This window comes from Centruroides vittatus, unplaced genomic scaffold, assembly GCF_030686945.1.
Source record: "Centruroides vittatus isolate TY-2023 unplaced genomic scaffold, ASM3068694v2 contig_1427, whole genome shotgun sequence".
Classification (NCBI taxonomy): domain Eukaryota; kingdom Metazoa; phylum Arthropoda; class Arachnida; order Scorpiones; family Buthidae; genus Centruroides; species Centruroides vittatus.
The window spans coordinates 1,031,764-1,053,700 of NW_027120893.1; the positions used below are offsets into that span (position 1 = coordinate 1,031,764).

Here is a 21,937-nt window from a genome sequence, read left to right on the forward strand (position 1 = left end):
GTAAATTAATGATGATGATGATAATAATAATAATAAATATTGAAATTTATTAAAATATCATATTAAAATATAAATGCTTTTCAGGACCAATATCAATTTTGTTATCGAGCATCATTGGAATATCTCGGGTCTTTCGACCATTATGCAAATTGACCTTGCCCGATTAGGATCAAAAAATACTTTCCAAAGAAAATCGGGTCTAAAATAACAATAATAATAAGCAGGAAAGATGAAAGGACCAGTTACGTCCCCTCCATCTAGCACAGAAAGCAATCTAGGCCTTGTTAAGTTCCTTATTCTTAACCAATCACTTAAGCACAACGTTGCCAAATAATTAGTAAAGTGTGTGATTGTCCAGACCATGTACAGTACACTTTTGGGTGCATTGTGACATTTAATTGCCATCATAATGAAAAACAAACTCTAATGGCTCAATTTTAGCTTCCTACACCTGGAAGTTTGCTTTGCACTTGTTAGGTCTGAAGAAAAAAAGATTAGAAAGAATTATATGACATCTTTTCTACAACAATGTCATCTTTTCAAGTCTCTTAAAACCAAATAAAGAATGTGAGTCTTTTTACCAGTTTTTCCAACTTGAATTATCGGTGGTATATGTTGATTCTTCAAAAACAAAACCAAAAATAAGTAATAATAATAATTACGACGATGATAATAATAATTAGCTTCATGCATGTGTTGTGTATGTGATTTACTTGATCCTCTAGATCAATATCAAGTTGGAATGTAAAACAATTTTTAATTCTCAGTTACTTTTACCTGTGCAAAGTTTTATCTTGGAAGACTTAGTTGTGATGCCTCATGTTTTTTATATTGAATAGATCCTGCTTTCAATTGTTTGAAAGCTCATTCAATTGTCATCATCCCCATTTCTTTTAAGTATAACATTGAATTTTAGTATTACTTTAGTTTGGTCATTGAATTTCATCAAATATATGTGCCAGCACTGCCACATCTGTACTGTTAGCTTGACGATAACAGGCTTTTTCCAATTAATCATTACATTTGTTATCAAACAAAGTAAAGAAATAGTAGAAATTAACAATCATCACAGAAGCTCTGTGGAGAAAAACGAGGACGTTAAAAGCAGTATATCGAGGTGTGTCGACAATGTTCCAATCCATGGTGCTACTATCCAAAAGAATGAGTATTTAATATTCAGTTTGTGTGGCTATCAATAGGTATTTCAGAAAATTTTTAATAACACGTTGAATCCCTGCTGTAATGCAAACTAGTTTTTAAAATACCAGAATCCTAACTTTTTATTTCATATTTTGGTGCTACAGAATTCAGCGAATCTTTTAAATAGTTATATGTCAAAAATTTTGCTCAATTATTCATCATAAAATTACTTCATTTCATTTAAATCAGATATTAGAAACTACCTCATGATTAGAACAAATTGATCAGATTGCTTTTTCTTATTACTGAATTGTCGTATGCAGTCTGTAATTAATCTGATTTAATGGAAAATACATTTAGGTTCGAGTAAGACAAGTGCTACTCGTCGAATAAATCCGACCGTTCGATATCGGAATTTCAGGTTCTTGTAGCAAAATGGTTTGAATATTGTTTAAAATCTCATTCTGCCTCTGTTTAGACACGTCAATGCAGTCAATCGACGCACTTGCTCGCTCAGAAATGTCATTCGGGCCGTCGGAGTCTTGTGCAATCCGGCTCCGTAGAGAATCTGGAGAGTACAATCAAATGCCTCTTTCGATAGGTAATTAGAGTGATTCATTTCTCTCTCATTCACCGACCGATGTCAGAAAACCATTTTGACAAAACTTTCAACAAAATTCAAATCATAAATTTTAACACAATGGGCAAAGGAAGAAGCTAGTGTCAAACTAAAATATCCTGTATTGTGGTTTATGTATGTATTATCTGTGATTAGTACTAATTAAAAAAAATCAATGTGCACACTCCAATTTGGAAAAATTTAAAATATACAATTTTTATAAAATGCCTATTTATTTCATACGTAGAAAGTTGTTTTGGGATCTCCAGTTCATTTTATTGTGTAGTGTGTCTAGAATATTTCTAATTAGAATTACATAAACTATTCAAGCCCAGGTTACACTTATTTTAACGATGGGTTTTTGACTATAGCAATTACGGCATTTATTACCGAAATCGGAGTTCTGATTTAGCTTTATATTCCATATATTAACGATCTGATACATTGATTAATATCCAAGTGGCTATATTGAATGATTTTTGATGTATTTTATATTACATGACATATTCTGTTGGAAAATTGGAATCTAGAGTAATTGTGTGACTGAAATTTCAATTTGCACCCGAGAAACGGGTACGTTAATTCCAGTTGAAATTTTCATCTGACATAAAAATGAATAGTTAAGTGCAAAATTCTTTGGAATCATGTAATTCGTAATTCTTTTACCGTTTAACCGGTTATAAACAAACCGGCAGTCTTTCGAGAATGTTCTTAGTGCCTTATTTTTATTTGTATTTTTCTGGATTTTTATTTGTATGGTTAGAAACCATAGAATCCTGATGTGGAATTGTGTAGTTAGTTTTTTAAACTTCATTTCTAAATTTAGCATTTATAATGAGCAATACTTTGTGATCGAGGTGCTGCATTGCTTTGTATAAATGATTTATTTACGGTTTGTTTTTCTTCTCTCATCAAAGTGCCGAACTTTTACACTTTTTCTAAATCTATTAAAAACAGAGGGAGAATTTGAAAGATTTTGTTAAATTAGACGTTAAAAAATCTGTTCGAATCAGCCATCTCGATGCACGTCCGTCATCCGTGGGACGAAATGCATTGACAATCCGTTACTTCGTCTTAAATCGTCATCCGATGCGATCGACTTGCATTAAATCATTTACCATATGTCACGTCGAATTATAAAATAAGTGTCGACTTATTCTTTTGTCTTTTAAAAAATTGTTTTCGGGTGAGCTTATTCCTACCAAAATTTATTATCTGGACGAAAATGCCATAAAATTTTATATTTATCATCCGTTTTTCGTCCTGTCCCAAGGAAATTTTTTCAATCTAAGTAAATTACGATTATTAACGATCGATATGTCCAGAGGACAAAGTCCGAACCGACAATGGTGAATGATTTGTCTAAAGTCGACCATAGAAAAAAATTCAAACCGTTGACAAAATTATATAACTTTAAATGTATATAATGAATGTAATATACAGCCAAAAATCCACATCTGGATGAACCTTCCAATAATAAATGTAACAACATAACAGTACTTATAAACAGTGCACTTAAGAAGCAAGAGAAAAGTTCAAAAATTATTTTATCATTTGTGGAGCAGTCCATAAACCCGAAAGGAAACATGTAAATAGTCAGGATCCTATTATAAAAGCAGATTAGTAGTATTAGATGTAAGTTTTGTTTGAATGATATATGCCGTTCACGTACATACGGTATATACCATATAAAATAAATATATATAATTGTTATTTAATTGTGTGAAGATAAAAAAACTGCATATCAACAATTGCTTGTGCAGGAATGAGAATTCTTTTTGGACACATCACTTTTATTTGTAGTCAATTTAATTTGAGCAAGTGGCAGAGAATTCAGCATCAATCACACTGTGGTTTTAGCTACGTTAGAATTTCGACTATGTTGATATTTATAAATATATCTCAAAGAATGTCAGGAAAACGTAAATGGCAACGTGTAACAATGTCCTCTCTGCCAACAATAAATTAATAATAAGGATGACAATCTCTGAATACCTGTTGTGAATGATTTTTCTCTGTTGATTTGAAACTTTTGTATAAGTTGATCATGTACAGTTATGCCTTTTTTTGTTACTTTGCTTGTATTTGTAACATTTTTGTGTGTAAGAAAGTAAAAGGTTCAAGTTATACAAACTGTTATTAAAATATTGTTTCTATTCATTTTATTTCATTGTTTTCATAATATTGCAATTACACAATTGCATTTAACCTAAAAGTTTTATGTTCTTTGGGATGAAACATCACTTAGTGTCTTACATATTGCAGAATTTCAATGTGCAAATTGTAATCTAGCAAATTGTTAATTTGCTCAACTCTACATTGACACATCTAATTACTGTAATTTTGTGTGGATAGCTTGCAGCAGAGTATAGCTGCAGAAAATACCCAGAATGGAAATAAAATCTTTGCATAACCCACACCACCAAATATGCTCTTCAGGGATAGATTTAGGGGTACGGGGCACAGCTGCACCCTCCTCGGAGTTTTCCCGAGTAAAGCCAGTTACCTCAGTTAGTAAAAGAATTTGTAAGGTGGATTATTTTCTTTCTGCACCCCCTCTAAGGTTCCTGGATTTGCTATTTTCCTGTCTCTCTGGAGTGGCCATTGAAAGTATGACATTAATATGTTCTTTTATCTTCTAAACTGTACACCAATGTTTTCTGTTTCACTTCTGCAAGAAATTCATTGCATATATATGTTACAGTAAAAACCCATTTTTAGTGAAAACACGTTTTAACTAGTTGAAACTAGTTTTTACTGGATGTCATTGTTATAACCCGTTTTGTCTAGTTAAAACTAGAATTTACTGCTGTACATGTTTTGATTTTAGATAAAACTAAAATCAAACATTAACTTTTTAACTTTTAACATTAGTTAAAACTAATTTTAGCTACATAAATATGTTTGGGGGAAATAAATAAAGTGACGATTGGGATTAAAACATTTGTATTATTTAATACGATATTTATTGAAAATATTGGTCACACATCTGTGTTATTAACATTAATTAACCCTTTGTCCCCGAAGTCACCAATCGATCGGTACCCTGGCTTTTTAAGCAAAACTTCGAGGGTACCGATTCGTCGTTACTTTGGTAAATATCAATTTTTTTAAAATTTATTAACAACAGATATAATCTCGTTCGACACGAAGTGATTAAACTATAATAATTCATTATATTAGTTGATAACAGTATAAAAGTTTGATTTCAAACAAATGTTTGATATAATGCACGATAATTTCACAAGGAATAAACAAACATACACGCATAAGTGTTAGAATATTGTTTTGTACAATTCGATATATGTCTTTCTGGCTTAGTGACAGCAAACAACTATGTAACTAGACAATGTTAATTTTCACAAAATGTTACAAATTATCAAGTTTGTGTGTCAGTTCTGATATATATTATTTTTCAATGCATTTTATTAGAAAAATTTACAAGAAAAAAAATATTGTATTTAAAACTAAAGATATTAATAAATGTAAGTGATTTTTTTCATATAGATATAATGATAATTTGATTTTTGGTGAACTTTTAAAATAATATCGCCTGACTGACCTATATTGCCTTAGGAAGGATTGCAAAATAAACGTAAACAAGATGTCGGGGGAAAAGGGTTAGAGCGATACGAAATTCATCATACACTGAATGACCTTGGTCGAAACAGTTTTTCTAAGCCATTTTGTTAAAACCCGTTTTGTCTAGTTAAAACTAGTTTTAACTCAAATTCATTTTTGACTAGCAGTAAATTCTAGTTTTAACAATGACATCCAGTAAAAACTAGTTTCAACTAGTTAAAACGGGTTTTTACTGTAACATATACATATAAACATCCAAGTCTGATATTTGATGATTTATTATATTCAGACTACTGTCAATAGTTAGTTGGAATGTAGCCCGAATAATCTATCTTTACAACAAATCATTTAATATTATTTTGCATTATTATTAAATTTAAAAATTATTGTAATTGTATAATCTGTCATTTCTCTGAAATAGATATTATATAGAAGGGCAGAATTAACTGAAAATTGATAAATTTTTAAGACAGGTTTCCATTAGGTGGGTCTAATGATAATGATAATGATAATAATAATAATTAAAGCACAAATGAATGTGCAGAAAATGAATGGAATATATCAAAAAACAAAGTACAGTGATACTTCGGTTTTTGTCGGTAATCCGTCCAAAAACAATCGGCAAAATCCAAAACCAATGAAAAACCGAGGCAATTATTTCCACACGAATCAATGTAAATCCAATTAATTCGTCCTAGACACTTCAAAATACATACCAAAAACACATTTTATAAGAATAAATATAGTGTTTAATACTAAAAACAATAAGAAATTGATATAAAATGAATATAAGACTAATGTAAAGAATAAATGAACATTTAACATGGCATTTACCTTTCTGAAGACTCTTCTTTGCATATGGAAGACGGCAAGGAGGAGATACTGTATTATTATTATTTGGAAGGGGAATCCCCCCCATAGGGACCTTAGATATCAAGGCACTATCTGGGGTCACTTCCAGTCTTGGTTTTTTTTGGCACTAAGACCATCTTTGGTGGATCCATGTCGCACAAGAAAGCTGTCCAAAGAAGTCTGTTTCTGCTGCCTCTTTAAGATTTGCCCGAAATAGGGCAAGACATTATCATTAAACAAGTTGCAGACATGGCCTGCAACAGTTTTGTCTGGGTGATTTTTTTCCACAAACCCCCCGTACCTTACTCTACGTAGAAAAGATGTCCTTGCTCTGAAGAAGGCACATTCTCTCGTCCTTCCTCCTCATCTGAAGATCCTTCTTCATCTGCCGTCTGTTGCACTTCTAGGTGAAGGTTTTGCAGCTCTTCAGTGGTGAGTTCTTCACTGGTCATTCACCAACTCTACCACAGCCTCACCACTCACCTCCAAACCCATGGACTTCCCCCAAATCAACAACTGACTGTATCACATGTGTAGGGCCATCAGGGAAAGGCTCAAACCCTTCATGCACACATCCTGACCATAATTTCTTCCAGGTAGAGTTCATTGTTCTGGATGTCACTCCCTGCCAAGCCTTATCTATAAGACTAATGCAGTTGAGAATGTCGAAATGTTTTTGCCAGAACTCTCTTAAGGACAATTCTGTATCAGACAGGGCCGGCTCTAGGCGGGTACAATGCGTGACCGTCACACAAGCACTAAGGTGCAAAAATTTTAAAGGTGGCAAAATTTGCCCAATTTTTCCTCTATTCTAGTCTGATAAATACATATTATTTATATTGTTTCTTTTTTTTTTAGAAATTAAAAATAAAAAAATTCAAATTCAAATAAATTTAAAAGGAAATCGAAATATCTCATTTAGAGGTTCATCAGATAAAATTTATGAAGAAAGTAACGAGAATCCTCTACGTAATCTTTGAATTCGGACACAAATTTTTTGGACCCAGACTTGTCTGAACTTGCACCTTTGCCGTGCCTAGTAACAGTGTATGCCAGTGTGCCTCTTGAATTTTTTGAACCAGCTTCTGCTGGCCTTAAAATCACTAAGTACACTAGCACTCGTCCTAGGCATTTTCTTAACGAGAGTGGCATACAACAGTCTGGACTTTTCATATACGATGGCCTCCGAAACAGAATCGCCATCTAACTGTTTTCAATCGATCCAAATTAATAACAACTGTTCGACATCTTCACTTGTTTGCAATCACTGTTTCGTTAGCACATTTGCACCTTTTGCTACATTAGCCTCTGTTATTGCTTCCTTTTTTGCCACAATGGAACTTATCACGGATGGCGACTTTCCATACGTGCGACCGATTTTGGCAATCTTAATGCCACTCTCGTATTTTTCAACAATCTCCTTCTTCTTCAAAGGGCTGCTGGCTCTGGAAACTTTGTTTGGTCCCGTGATAAAGCTAAAAGGAAAGGAAAGCAATGGAATTATTTGGCTAGATGTGCAGGGTAATACTCACACAATGGAGAAACAATGCCACACTGAGCAGGAAAACACATGGGTTGGCTTTTGTTTTTGCAAAATTAGCTGCAAGGTCACACAAGCATGCCAACAAAATCAGAGACAACCGACGAAAACGAGACAAATTTTTCACAAAAAAAAAAATCGTCGATAACCGAAGTCAATGAAAACCGAGGTATTACTGTATACAAACATATTTAAGGTTTCTAAAAATGCTCTTGGTGAAAAGGAAAAGTTGCTCGATGAGTTTATAACTGAAATTTAAAGATCGGTGTATAAAATGCACCCACTTTCAAACTGGCTCTCGAAGACAGATAACCCGTAGTTGCCTGCACAAAATTATGTTAATTAGGCATTTTGTAATCTTATCATTTGTAAAATTAAAATCTTTTTCAACCAGTTTAAATAGATCTTTTTATTGGATTAAAAATCCAATTCATACAAATGTTAAAATCAAAAGCACTACTTTATTTACACACAGATTTACATTTTTCTTTTTATAATTTTAGTTAAAAACAGTACAAATATGAAAAAGCTTTACATAAAATGTATATGCTTAAAATTTCTTTTTATATATTACGAAAAAAATAAAATAAAATAAAATAAAAATGGAATGAAATTTACATTACACTGTTTATTATATATCAAAAATTTTTGGTATATATAAAACTTTTAATGGTGGACTGTTTTATTTGATCAAAGACAAATTGTAATATACTGTATATATTGCACATTCAAATAGATATTTTAAAAAAATCTTAAAAAAACAATGTAATTGTGACCTTTTAATTTAAAGAAACAATCCCTGAGGAAACAATAAATTTGTTGATTATCTTCAATTAAGGCACGACTATTAAGCTTTGGATTTCACGTGTAATCGTGTAAGTAAATCTTCATTTATTCGCCGATCCGTCTGCAGAAGCTAGGAATGATATTGAATTAGTATAAATTAATATATCAATAATAAGAAAAGTCACATATTTTAAATGAATTAGATAGTAAGAAAAATTTCTATAATATTAAACAAACATGCAATGGATTCTGAGTAATTTTAACATAACACTTTCATCCGATCATCCTGCATGGATGAAGGTGTAACGTCAAACAAAAAAATAACCGATTAACTGACGAAGCTTTGTGTTAAAAATTAAATTAAACTTTTTATTAAAAATGAATTTGTATTGTGGATAAATGCATTATTATTTCATTCTGATGGATAATTTCTGCAAGTTAAAGTGAGAAAGTTACCTCGACCAGACTGCATCCCTCTATCGCACGGCACGGTAATAAAATAGTTCTCAAAAATTAAATGACGCTCGAGATTTATCAATGGATGAAGGCGCACAAAATATTACGCTATTTTGTGTGCCAATTCATTTGGTAATAATTTTTTTTAACATAACAAAGGTTGAATTATTATATTATGAAGAAGAAACATAAAAACTGAAAATAGTGTTAAGCAGACAACAAATCTGTAAGACTAAATGATACCGATGACTTCTTGTTTAGCAGTGCAGCAAACCTCTGATACGAGGTTTGACCAATAGCTGTTTGGAACTTTAACTACTCTATTCCAAAACTTCTGTTTGGAATAGAATAGTTCTTTACAATATGCTCAATGGATCGCATACGAAATAAAGTCAGGGATTGTTTGCCAACTTTTTTTCATCTTGTTAAAGTTGGGATATGTTTGGAGGGCTGATTTTCTTTGAACACAAAACCGATGCCCAACTCAATCAACTTTGCTAGAGTATGATATGCGAAGTGAGCGGTGGCCAGTTGGGCAAAAAACAAATGCGTCCTTTATTGTTTGGGTAGTATATCTATTCTTAATGCACTCAGTTATATATGAGTGTCCTGGTTTATGGCTGCTTTTGACTTCAAGAAAAGTGGCTATACTGGTTTTTTTAGTCCAAGTGTAACCTATGCTATCAACTTTTGTCCTGTAGTACAATCTTTTCTTGTAATTGATATTTCTCCCTTCTTTACAAAGTAAGTTATAGGATGAGGAGGCAGAAAAGGATAGTAACTCAGTCAAGCTTGATTAAATCAAGTGTGATCATACCTAGAGCCAGTATTGGTCCTTTTAAACAGTGTACTTTCAATAACTCGCATCGAAACCTCAGTAATAATTAATAAATTGAGTGTTGGAGTTGGTAAGTTTTAAATTTGTGTCACTTTGCCAATGAAGCATTCTTGTAGATTATTTATTTCATGTATATTTTAATTTCATGCTTGAAAATCCGTATGGAAATGTTCAATTTAAATATTTGTGTCACTCTGCTGATGGAATGTTCCTATAGAAAACTTTTTACTTTTAATTTTATTCTGTATATGTTGTGTTTGATGGAACAGTTGTACTACCTGACGAAGGCCAGTAAAATGGGCCAAAAATACCAAAATTGTTTGTGAGATTAGTAAACTGAGTGCTGGAGTAAGTATTGAAGTTTTTGCACAAGTTATTGGCTGTTGTTCCAGCTTCGTGAGTTTATACTATGTAGTTTCACAGAATGCCAAGAGAAAATGGACGTAAAATTTATACTATTTATACATTGACAGGCAAGCCTGACCTCCTTTGTTCAGATAAAGTTAGAACTGATACCGGAAAGGAGTGGACACAGTTGCTGCCATTGCCTCAGTTCTTGATCTGGGTTCATTTCCGTTGCAGACTTTTGCCTTCTCATCAAATATCCCACATCAAGCACTATGCTTTTGTCTAATACCCTTATAAGCTTAACTATAAAAACCTTTTGGCCAAGTTGGAACCAAGACCAATTTTGGTACTGAAGATAAATTTCAGGTTGTGCGTGTCTTCATTGTCCAATTACACCCGAACCTGGTTTTATACTGTCACAACCTTTTTCTAGCCGAAGAATCTCGTAAAAACTCACTTCCACTTGAAATTATCATTTACCAAATAACAATGTCTAGATGAAACTTGCAAAATATCTTTTTTTTTTTTTTGTCAGCTATCTTTCTGTTCATCTCTAGTTACTGTAGTTACCATCTTCAGAATTATCACATATTAAATAAGAGAACATGGAAGCCATCTGCTTTCATAAATTCATACTACTTTCATATGCATTGAAAACAATTAAGGTATTCTGAAAGAAAAAATGCACAAATTTCTAAGATTTTTAAACTACATAAGTTGCATTCAGGCTGATGATAGTTTGAGAGAACCACGCTTGTCCTGACAAAACACTGACTTTCATTTCAGCACAGTTTATAGCAAATATTAATACAACAATCTAGAGCATATATTAGTGCTCCAACCTAAACATGACTATAGTATCAGCTTTGTTTTTATTTTCATAATAATTGTAATAAGGAGTGAATATTTATCAAACTAATATAGAAAAGCAAACACTATACCTAAAGTAAGAAAACCTCAAACATTCGTATTTCTGTGCGATTGGTTGTATCTGATTGTACATTTTTAATTTACTCTTGAATTTGTCGTCGTCGTCGGGAACACATTCACAAAACACAAATGTGGGCTCCTTTGCTCTGAATCTTATCTAAACAAATCCATCACAAAAATAACTAAGAATGCAACTTTGATTAGAAGTATCTACATACTTTAGCTTCTGTAGCTATATGGTCATCTTATCATCTTAACCAGTATTTCTATACTCTTATGATGCTTAATTGTCAAAGTGGATAAAGCTTTTTATGATTGAAGAATAGTTTATTTTAAACAAACCAGAAATAAACAGTAAAATAAACTGGCTGTGTCTGGTGTTTGTTGGTAGTAGCTTGGACAGTATCATCATCTGCCATCTAATTGTCAAGAATGGATGATTTGAATGTACTATTCATCACTACATTATAAATATTAATGTATTTGTCTGTAAACAGTAATGAAAAATTTTAGTATAATAAAAGTATCAATTATATCAAAGATATAAGCATGATTACAAAATTTTCTCTTCAAATATAACAATAGCAAAAGCATAAAATAACACTAATTCATCACATTTCTTTGATGATTTCACTATATCCGACAATTTATGTTGATGCAATATACATGTTATATAGATAAATTTACTATAACAATATTTTATTAATATTTAATAAGAAAAAATTTTTTTATTGAAATTTATAAAGTTGAAATAATTTTGAACAACAGGAAATCATATTTTTTAAAAATTAAATTTTTTTTGTTTTTCAGAAAATAACATATCCATGTAATTATCATTGCACAATTCTGCTTTATTTCTATATTCATATAAAAGTAAAAAACAAGATATTTTTCACAATATACACAATATCTTACTAATAAAGTGCTCAGTCTTTATTTTGTGATGATCTACAATGCAGAATTATAGCACAACTTGAATATTAATAATGACGACTTAGTAGAATCTTAAATTTTTCTAACAACATCTATTTCTCTTGAGAAAAATCATTATCAGAAAGTTTTTTAAACTTAAATTTTATAAGCAGATGTTTTCATAGTTATATATAATAATTGAAATATATGTATACAGTTTTTATAATTTCGTGTATGATTCTTCTCCCCTCACAAAGTTTGAATACGAAAAACACAAAAGAGCAAATTATATAATCTTTCAAATTTAAAAGAAAATTACATAAAAAGTTTTATTATCTCTCTTTGCGTATAGAAAACTATTTACTTTTAAAAGACCTATTTCGGTTAATAAAATATTAAATAAGAATAAACAAATTACATAATTTTCATAATTTTTTTTACCAAATAACATATGTAAAAATAGATTTAATGATTAAAAATTTTCATAACATTAATTTTTCTCTCTCTATGTTTAAGAAGTATATATGAAATAAGTCACTAACAGAAAATTAATTTTTATAAACCGAGTAAACACATTAAAATAAATAAATACTCATATCAGATTATACTGTTCATTAAATAGAACTCTGACAATGGTGTGAATAAGTTTTGTTATATTTACATCCAAAAGTTTATTCATTAATTACACATTTGTAAAACTCATTGAACAAATATTAAAGCCTTCATTTAAATAATATATATATATATATTGGAACCTAGACTTACAAAAATATGATTCTGATTTTGTAAATATAAAATTGTGCATCAAATGATTTAATAAACATTGTAAAGTCTTTATTAATTTATTTGAGGAATATCCATGCTATTCAGAACACTTACAATCAGTTGCAAAAATATATATATATGCTGATTTTTGTTTCTAAAATGTTGACTTGACTCAATTAGTGTACAACTATTTACTAATTTAAAAACATGCAGTATATAATGGAATATTGGATAATTATTGAATATATCTATTGTGCATTGTTTATTTTAATTTATCTCCAATACTTAAAAACTTTTAGGAAAATATATATTTTCAATTTTCTGAATTTCTCAAAATCCATAATTAAGTGAACTTTTTGAACAATTTTGAAGATTTATTCGGCTTACCAAATTTATCAATGTCAATTGTATTTCATTACGTGATAAAAAAAATCAAAATACTCAGAATGTTTAGCATAATTAGTTACTAAATAGTTAAAAATAAAAGCTTTTCAGTTCTTATTATATGCACGACAAATACAATTAACTAATTTATCTGGCATTTACATGTTTGCCGTACCATTTGGATTAAAATAAAAAAACTTAACATGGCATACCAAAATCCCATTTCAACTGCTGTGTATCATTTGATGAAGATTCTCCCCAAAATGTAGAGGCAGCACCTAAGGAAAAAAAATACTTTTAGAATTTTGTGATTTTTATAACAATAATAAGTCATTTAAAGTTTTGTTAGATTTTAAAAGCAACAAAAAATTTTCACTTATTAAAGATTTAACGTTAAAATAGGTTCTTTCCTAAAAATATGTTGGCTGTTCTAGGACAAGAACATGCTGAAAAAGTAAAATTACTATAATTGTACATTCTTGCAGCTAAGAGCACTTTCTTATTAAAAATGAGAAAATTTAAGTGGAAGATAGATAAAGGAAAAGTAACCAAAATCTTTCTCAATATGATGACGTTAATAAAAATCACGATATTTTCACCCAATAAAATTCCAAAAAATATTCACTTTTACTAAACTAAAACAACAAAAATTATAAAACAATCGCAATAGAAATTTGAAGAAAAGCTGTTCTCAATAAGAAATAAAATTAGTTAATCTCAAACTTTTTACATACTGTGTATACTTTTTCTCTGAAATGTTAATTATTATTATTAATTTTGGGGGAACTTCTTAAATTATTATTTTTTGTCAGTCAGTCTGGTTAGTCTTATTTTGATCAAATAACAAAGAAATATTATGGCATTTCAAATATTTTTCAAAAAACCCACAAGACAAAAATCCAAAATGTAGATTTTGGAAAAATTATTTTTAAATTTCTTCTGTTCCTTCTCTTTTAATATACTAAAAGCATTCAGCTGTCATGTTTGAGGAGGAGCGTTAGCAAAGCCTCTTCTCTGTGCTTACAGAATTGTGTTTGTTCTCAAAATTTGATAGACCAATTTTAATTAAATTCTGCCATTTTCCATTACTTAGAATATGGAATCCAAAAATGTAATAAAAAATGTAAGTCCATGACTTCACTTTCGAGATACCATAGGGTCAAAGTGATAATGTCCATACTCCCTGATGCAATTCAGCACGCCTAACTGAATTTAGGGGAAAAACAACATTGCATGCACTTAACAGATAACAGACATGAAAAATGAACGAAACACAAAAACAATGCAATTGGCATCAATTGCCTTGTTCTTGTATCGCCTCCTCTGTATCAGCAAGTGCAAGGATCACCTCTTTCTTTCTGGCTCTGTCTCAATTCTTTTGTGGTACAATAAAGTTGCATGATGCATTACCAATTATGTTACTCAGCATTTCACCCAATCTTTGCTTCCAGACCAATTTAATTCAATTTCATTTATATATAACCATACAGTACCAAAGAGTAACAACTTTTCATCTATGGCTCTCCACATAGCCTGAAAAGAATCTAGCTATATTATTTGATTAATAAATTTTTTGGGTTAATTGCAAAAAATATTGTATATGTAAATGTATGTAACTGCAATGTCTTGATGATAATTAAGTACAGAAACTAGGAAATTGCCATGAAACACAAAAAGTCTATTTGTCATTTGTGTTCTCTGTGACTAAGCACTTGAAATAACTAGTTCTACTATTTGTACACCCTAGTATAACATTCTTGAAAATATTGTCAGAATATTCTACTAGACTGATACAAGTCAATTTGCAATACAACAAATTCCATAATAATGAAATTTTTGAAATGACAAACAAATAATACTACAAAACTCTGATTAGCTGAGGTAATGTGAATCAATGCTACCCTGTATAACTGAAAACTCATATAAAACAGACAACCATGGCCATTTTTAATTAAGAATTAAAATAATGCATTTGTCCAGTATTTAAAAATTCCAACAACTGCCGAATTATCGGGCTAGCAAATGGCTATAGTAATATTAATAATTTAAGTTAATTTGGTACTAGAGTTAGGCGTTAGGTGCCATCTCTTGCTAAATTTAATAATTAGAATTTTAATTAAATAATTTTAAATAAATTTAGGCTTAACTGGAAGAAAAGAATCGGCCCGAAGCGGGATTCGAACCCGCAACTTCTGCTATCGGTGCAGACACGTTACCAGTTACCAGTTCTAATTATTAAATTTAGCAAGAGATGGTGCCTAACGCCTAACTCTAGTACCAAATTAACTTAAATTATTAATATTACTATAGCCATTTGCTAGCCCGATAATTCGGCAGTTGTTGGTCTTTATATATAACGGGTTAGTTGTTGTTTATTTATATGTATACACCTTGCCGGGGTTTGCGATGGCCGGTTGAGTGCCTTTGGGAGGACGTGGGCAATTAATGTGTCCCCAGCCGGCATTGTAATAGCTGTCGATGGTCGTACGGTAATCTTATATCAACTGGAAGAGGAGGATCGGACCGAAGGTCCGGGTAGCGTAACTGGTAACGTGTCTGCACGGATAGCAGAAGTTGCGGGTTCGAATCCCGCTTCGGGCCGATTCTTTTCTTCCAGTTAAGCCTAAATTTATTTAAAATTATTTAATTAAAATTCTAATTATTAAATTTAGCAAGAGATGGCACCTAACGCCTAACTCTAGTACCAAATTAACTTAAATTATTAATATTACGATAGCCATTTGCTAGCCCGATAATTCGGCAGTTGTTGGTCTTTATATATAACGGGTTAGTTGTTGTTTATTTATATTTAAAAATTCTATTCGTAAAATAATAATAAATATATAAAAATTTCAAGGCTGATTAATATTAAAAGTATATTTACAATGCATATTTAATAAGATATTTTAAAGTTTCACCTGATGATTTTTTCATATTTCTTGGAGGGCGTTTTGGTGGGACTAATGCATCTTGTTTAGAAACTTTACCTTCATATCCAGAACGAAAACTTACAAGTGGATCCTATTGAAACAATTCACTATTTAAAATGTTTTAAATTTAATATTTGAGTAAATCACAAAAATTAATGTTATATATTATGAACACAAAATAAAAATTAAATAAGGATTTTATTTAAATCTTTTGCAATATATAATAGTTCAAATAATTCATATAATAATAAAATTATTGTAGAATCTGGAATGAACTTTAAAGAAACTTATAATAAATATTGGCTGTAATAAATAAATTTTTAACCATACAGAAATCGAGTAAAGTCATTTAATTTTATAATAATAATAATAATAATATCTCTCCCATGGTCACTACCTGGTCGTGGTGGGAGAGCCCAGTAATTTTACTGATCCATAGGGCAATGCAGGCTGGAGCATAAGCTCCTGGTAGGGACACCCATGCCAGTAAGGTCTATGGGGAGAAATGAAGCTAAGAGTGACCACGCCCACATTCTGTGGAGATATTCATCATGGTAATAACTAGATCAAAGTGTGATACCGGCTCGGACGTCGCCCGGGTTAACAAGGTCCGCGTTCGTGGGTTAGGCAGAGGCTCACGTTCGAAAAATAGGTCACAGTCTCCCTTGGTTACCGGTGGCGAAAGCAGCACCGGCCCAAGCATGGCTACTGCAATGCCCTCAACAGATGTGAGGAACCAACCCAGCCTTGGTGTTTCTGTGGCAATGCATCCACAGACCACAAAGGCTGGAAAACCATGCCAACGGATGAAATGGACAGTAGAAATGAACGAGTTTATCATCCGTACTTACTACACCATCACAAAACTTGAAACAAACATGACAGCATACAGACAACAACTACACCATAGATTCACACAACAGTATCCTCATCTCACTGTCACCGAACAAAGGGTTGTTGATCAAAAAAGAACAATTATACACAACAACCTTATTCCACAAACAACACTTGAACTTATCAAACAACAGGTTGCTGATCAAATACATCAACAGACAGAAACATCTAACATTAATGAAGATCATGTAACCTGTCAGGATAATCCAGCAACAAGCATTGATAATAACACACATACAACAATTACCACTAATGATACTACAGACACTTCTTCATCCATTACTGATAACATAGACATGAATTTAGTTAATACGCTCTCACTTATATTTCAGGAAACACTCACTAAATATACAGGTACAGATCCCACACAACGACCACGAATACCAAAAATCAACACGTCAAAGGAAGTAGGAAAAACACTAAATTATGTAAACACTCACTTACTACCACACTACATTCATTCAATTTCTACACTCGCAGACATTCATACATTAGTTTATGCTGGAGCAGTCACAGTAGTGACACACCATGGACTGAAAGTACAATCACAGACAAATACACAGAAAACACAATTCTATCACAAGCCTGCCTGGCAGAGAAGAATAGAAACACAAATAAATGACATTAGACAGCAATTAGGCAGGCTAACACAATACACTAAAAACAACATAACATCCAAATTAAGGAAACAGCTCAAAAACATTTTCAAGAAAATAAAAACACACACAAAACATGAACATCACAACACATGCATTACAGAATACATTGATACACTAAAACAAAAACTTGCTGCCAAAGCACGTAGACTCAAACGATACAAAACATGTACACTACGAAAACAACAAAATAAATTATTTACAAACAATGAAAAACTCTTTTACAGACAAATTAATAACAAAGCAAACACTGATACACAGCACAGTGGCACACCAACAGAAGAAGAACTCACAACATATTGGTCTTCTCTTTGGTCCAGTGCTGTCACGCACAATGCTGATGCAGGCTGGATCGAGGAGAACAGAAACTTGCACAACATACCAACTATGCCCTGTGTTGAAATAAACATACATGATTTCCAATACACTGTTAACAGAACACACAACTGGAAGACACCTGGTGTAGACAACATTCACAATTTCTGGTACAAAAAGTTTACATCACTGCACCAGGAACTAGCTAAACATCTAACACACATCATCATCAATCCACAAGACATGCCAAATTTTCTTACTCAGGGCATCACCTACATGAAACCTAAAAACAACAATACCACAGACCCCACACAATACAGACCAATTACATGTCTTCCAACACTCTACAAATTATTGACATCCTGTATTGCAAACAAAATATACAAACATGTTGAAGAACACGACATTCTAACAGAACAACAAAAAGGTTGTCGTAGAAACCACAGGGGATGCAAAGAACAGTTACTCATAGATTCAGTCATTCTACGGCAAGCACACAAACAACACAGAAACATACACATGGCATATATAGACTACAGAAAAGCATTCGACAGTGTTCCACACAGTTGGCTGCTACATATCCTACACATGTACAAAATACATCCATCACTCATTGCATTCTTTCAAAACACTATGCAGCACTGGAGAACAACACTACATCTCAGGGCCCATAACACTTCCATACAAACAAACCAAATTTTTATTAGGCGAGGAATTTTTCAAGGAGATTCCTTGAGTCCTCTCTGGTTCTGCTTAGCCCTGAACCCATTATCCAACATGTTAAACAACACGCAATATGGTTACAATATCAGACACGAAAAAACAACACAGTTTACACTGTCACATCTCATGTACATGGATGACATAAAACTTTATGCATCCACACAAAAACAACTTCATCAACTCCTACAAATCACACATTCATACACCAAGGACATACAAATGAAATTTGGCCTAGATAAATGCAAAACACTTCACATAGAAAAAGGAATCCTGAAGAAAGAAGATTTTGCACTTGGAAATGGAGACATTATTGAATCCATGGAAGAGGGCGAGTTCTACAAGTATTTAGGATTCCAACAGGCCAAACTAACAGAACATACACAAATAAAGCAAAGATTAATTAAAGAATACCAAAGTAGGTTAAATGCTATTCTCAGAACACAATTAAATGCAAAACACACAGTTAAAGCAATAAACACATATGTCATCCCAGTACTCACATATTCTTTTGGAGTTATACATTGGACTCACACTGATCTTGAGCAACTCCAAAGGAAAACAAGAACAACACTTACTAAGCATAAACAACATCATCCTAAATCCGCCACAGAAAGATTAACCCTTCCACGTAAAGATGGCGGACGTGGCCTGATTGACATAGTTAACCTTCACTACAAACAAATACAGTCACTGCGAGAGTTTTTCTACAAAAAACAAGAAACATCACAATTACATAAAGCAGTAACTCTAGCAGACTCGAATAACACACCATTAAACTTACACTCACATCATATGGACACAACACAACATATAAAAAGCATAGACACCATTAAGCAATCGTGGGCTCGAAAGGCACTCCATGGCAGGCATCCTTACGATCTGGCCCAGGATTTTGTTGACAAAACTGCGTCAAACAGCTGGTTAGCTCGGGGATGCCTCTTTGGGGAGACGGAAGGATTCATGATTGCCATACAGGATCAGGTCATAAATACTAAAAACTACAGAAAACACATACTCAAAGATGCAACACTCACAAATGACACATGCAGAAAATGTCACATCATGCCAGAAACTATACAACACATCACCTCTGGTTGCAAGCTCTTGGCACAGACAGATTATTTACACAGACATAACCAAGTAGCAAATATAATACACCAAGAGCTTGCAAAGAAACACAAATTAGTAGACATCCACGAACCATACTACAAATACATTCCACAGACAGTATTGGAAAACAACACGCACAAAATGTACTACGACAGAGCCATAATCACAGATAAAACAATTTACCACAACAAACCAGACATCACACTCATTGACAAACACAATAAAATCACATACGTTATAGACATATCCATTCCAAACACTCACAATATACAAAACGCATGCACTGAAAAAATTAGCAAGTACACAGAACTCGCCCAAGAAATAAGGCATCTGTGGAGGATGGATAGGGTGCTTATTGTACCTGTTGTTCTCTCCTCTACAGGTGTCATACCACACACACTACACAAAAGCCTGGGCACATTAGAATTGAATAGAAACACATATATCACTCTACAGAAGGCCACTATATTGAATACATGTCATATTGTGAGAAAATTCCTGAATACAGACACACACACTGATACACTTCTTTAATTTCTGTTTTGGTTACTATGCCTTGACTTTGGTCCGGCATAGTACTTAGCCACCGGTGTTAACCGAGTATATCTAACTTAACCCAACATAATAATATTAAAAAACTACAACATTTTAATACATTTTGTTTTTGATAAATTTATTTTGAATATGAACTGAATATATTTAAATTTATTTATTTAATACAACAATTAAATAAAAAAATTATTTGAAATATTGTCGTCATTCATCCGTAATAAACAATTTAATCTAAAAACTGGTAAATGAAATTAATGGAAATTCGTTCACAAAATTATTAATTCGAAATAATTAGTCAAACGTAAAAAAACTAATATTAATATTGTACATATATAGTTTTTCAATCTTATTCAATTTTGAAAATATCACAAAATGTAAGATATTCTAGATATATGAAATTACTATTTATCATACATACATCTATAATTATTCAGAACATTTTTATATGAATTTATAAATAAAATATTAGAATATGGTAATACACTTCAAAAGCTTGTCGCTCGTCCTCAAATAGTGCTGTTACTAGCTTACATTATCTTGTTCCATATAAGGCAATTAGTGCATAAAACGAAAAGTAAAAATTGAAAAACATGTTGAATATATTATAGCAAAAAATAACAATGCAGTAATGCAATTATCCACGTGATGTTTAATACATTTCTACTTCATAAAAAGTTTTTTTAAGATATTGAGAGAGCAAGGAACTTTAACAAATTGATATGAGCTGAATATTTAATGCATTTATCATTACAACAAAATATTAAGATGAAAAATTACATATAGACAAGTTTCTGGGCTCCCTGGAGAAGCAAAGAAAATTACAGAAATGCTATATAAAGTATATATTTTATCCATTAATAAATGTTGATTTCTATACTTTATATAACATTTTTGTAATTTTCTTTACATTTATTAGAATAATTTAAAATTATAGATTAAATGAAAGCTCACAACATTATCAGATGTATATGGAACTGAAGGTTAAATAAAAAGTTAAAGATAAAAGCATTATCTTATTTTATTGTACTTACATTTACATTGACTTTGATAAAGATAAAATTCTTTAAAGGATTAATAACATTCTAAACATTTTCTAAAAGTAACAACAGGTAATTTAGCTGGAGTCTAACACTAAATAATTAATATGATCCTGAAACATACATATCTTTAACTTACCATAAAATAAAATACTAAATTGATAAATTTATCTATTAACAAAATTTTTTCACTATTTCTAAATAGCAATTAAACTAACAGCATAATGTAAAATTTTCAAAAAATAAAACTTTTGACTATGTAATAATTTTTTCCAGTCTTTATCTGTAATTACTAGATGAGTTTTTTTAAGATCAATAATAATAATGAAAAATAGAGCCAAATGAAAACAGTGACAAAATATTTAGTTGATATTCCTGATTAACTAGTCACTTATCAAAAAATTTTGCAAGTGGACTCGAAAACAAAGCATACTGAAATAGTTGATTTACTCCATTTTAAAAGTTTATAGTAAGACAAATTTATTGCTTAATAAGTAAATTATATAACACTGTCTTCCGTGATATTGAATCTGAAACCACTTCACTTTCTATATTAGGCTCTTCTGAG

The 21,937-nt window shown here is 31.5% G+C and overlaps 2 protein-coding genes across 13 annotated transcripts in view; one reads left to right on the forward strand and one right to left on the reverse strand.

Moving 5' to 3' along the window:
- LOC136968281 (tyrosine-protein phosphatase Lar-like) overlaps positions 1-3,904 on the forward strand; it is a 161,579-nt gene extending 157,675 nt beyond the window's left edge. For all 11 annotated transcript variants that reach the window (XM_067262270.1, XM_067262273.1, XM_067262279.1 and 8 more), the window contains one exon: positions 85-3,904. In XM_067262270.1, the coding sequence (XP_067118371.1) occupies positions 85-153 (69 nt within the window). In that variant the 3' untranslated portion in view covers positions 154-3,904. The remainder of the gene's footprint in view (positions 1-84) is intronic.
- Positions 3,905-8,174: 4,270 nt separating this feature from the next.
- LOC136968280 (pleckstrin homology domain-containing family J member 1-like) overlaps positions 8,175-21,937 on the reverse strand; it is a 32,575-nt gene continuing 18,812 nt past the window's right edge. Inside the window, exons 7-9 of one of the 2 annotated variants that reach the window (XM_067262268.1) lie at positions 16,071-16,173; positions 13,365-13,430; positions 8,175-8,649 (exon numbers count right to left, since the gene is read on the reverse strand). In XM_067262268.1, the coding sequence (XP_067118369.1) occupies positions 8,621-8,649; positions 13,365-13,430; positions 16,071-16,173 (198 nt within the window). In that variant the 3' untranslated portion in view covers positions 8,175-8,620. The remainder of the gene's footprint in view (positions 8,650-13,364; positions 13,431-16,070; positions 16,174-21,937) is intronic. The other variant, XM_067262269.1, reaches the window with a different exon arrangement.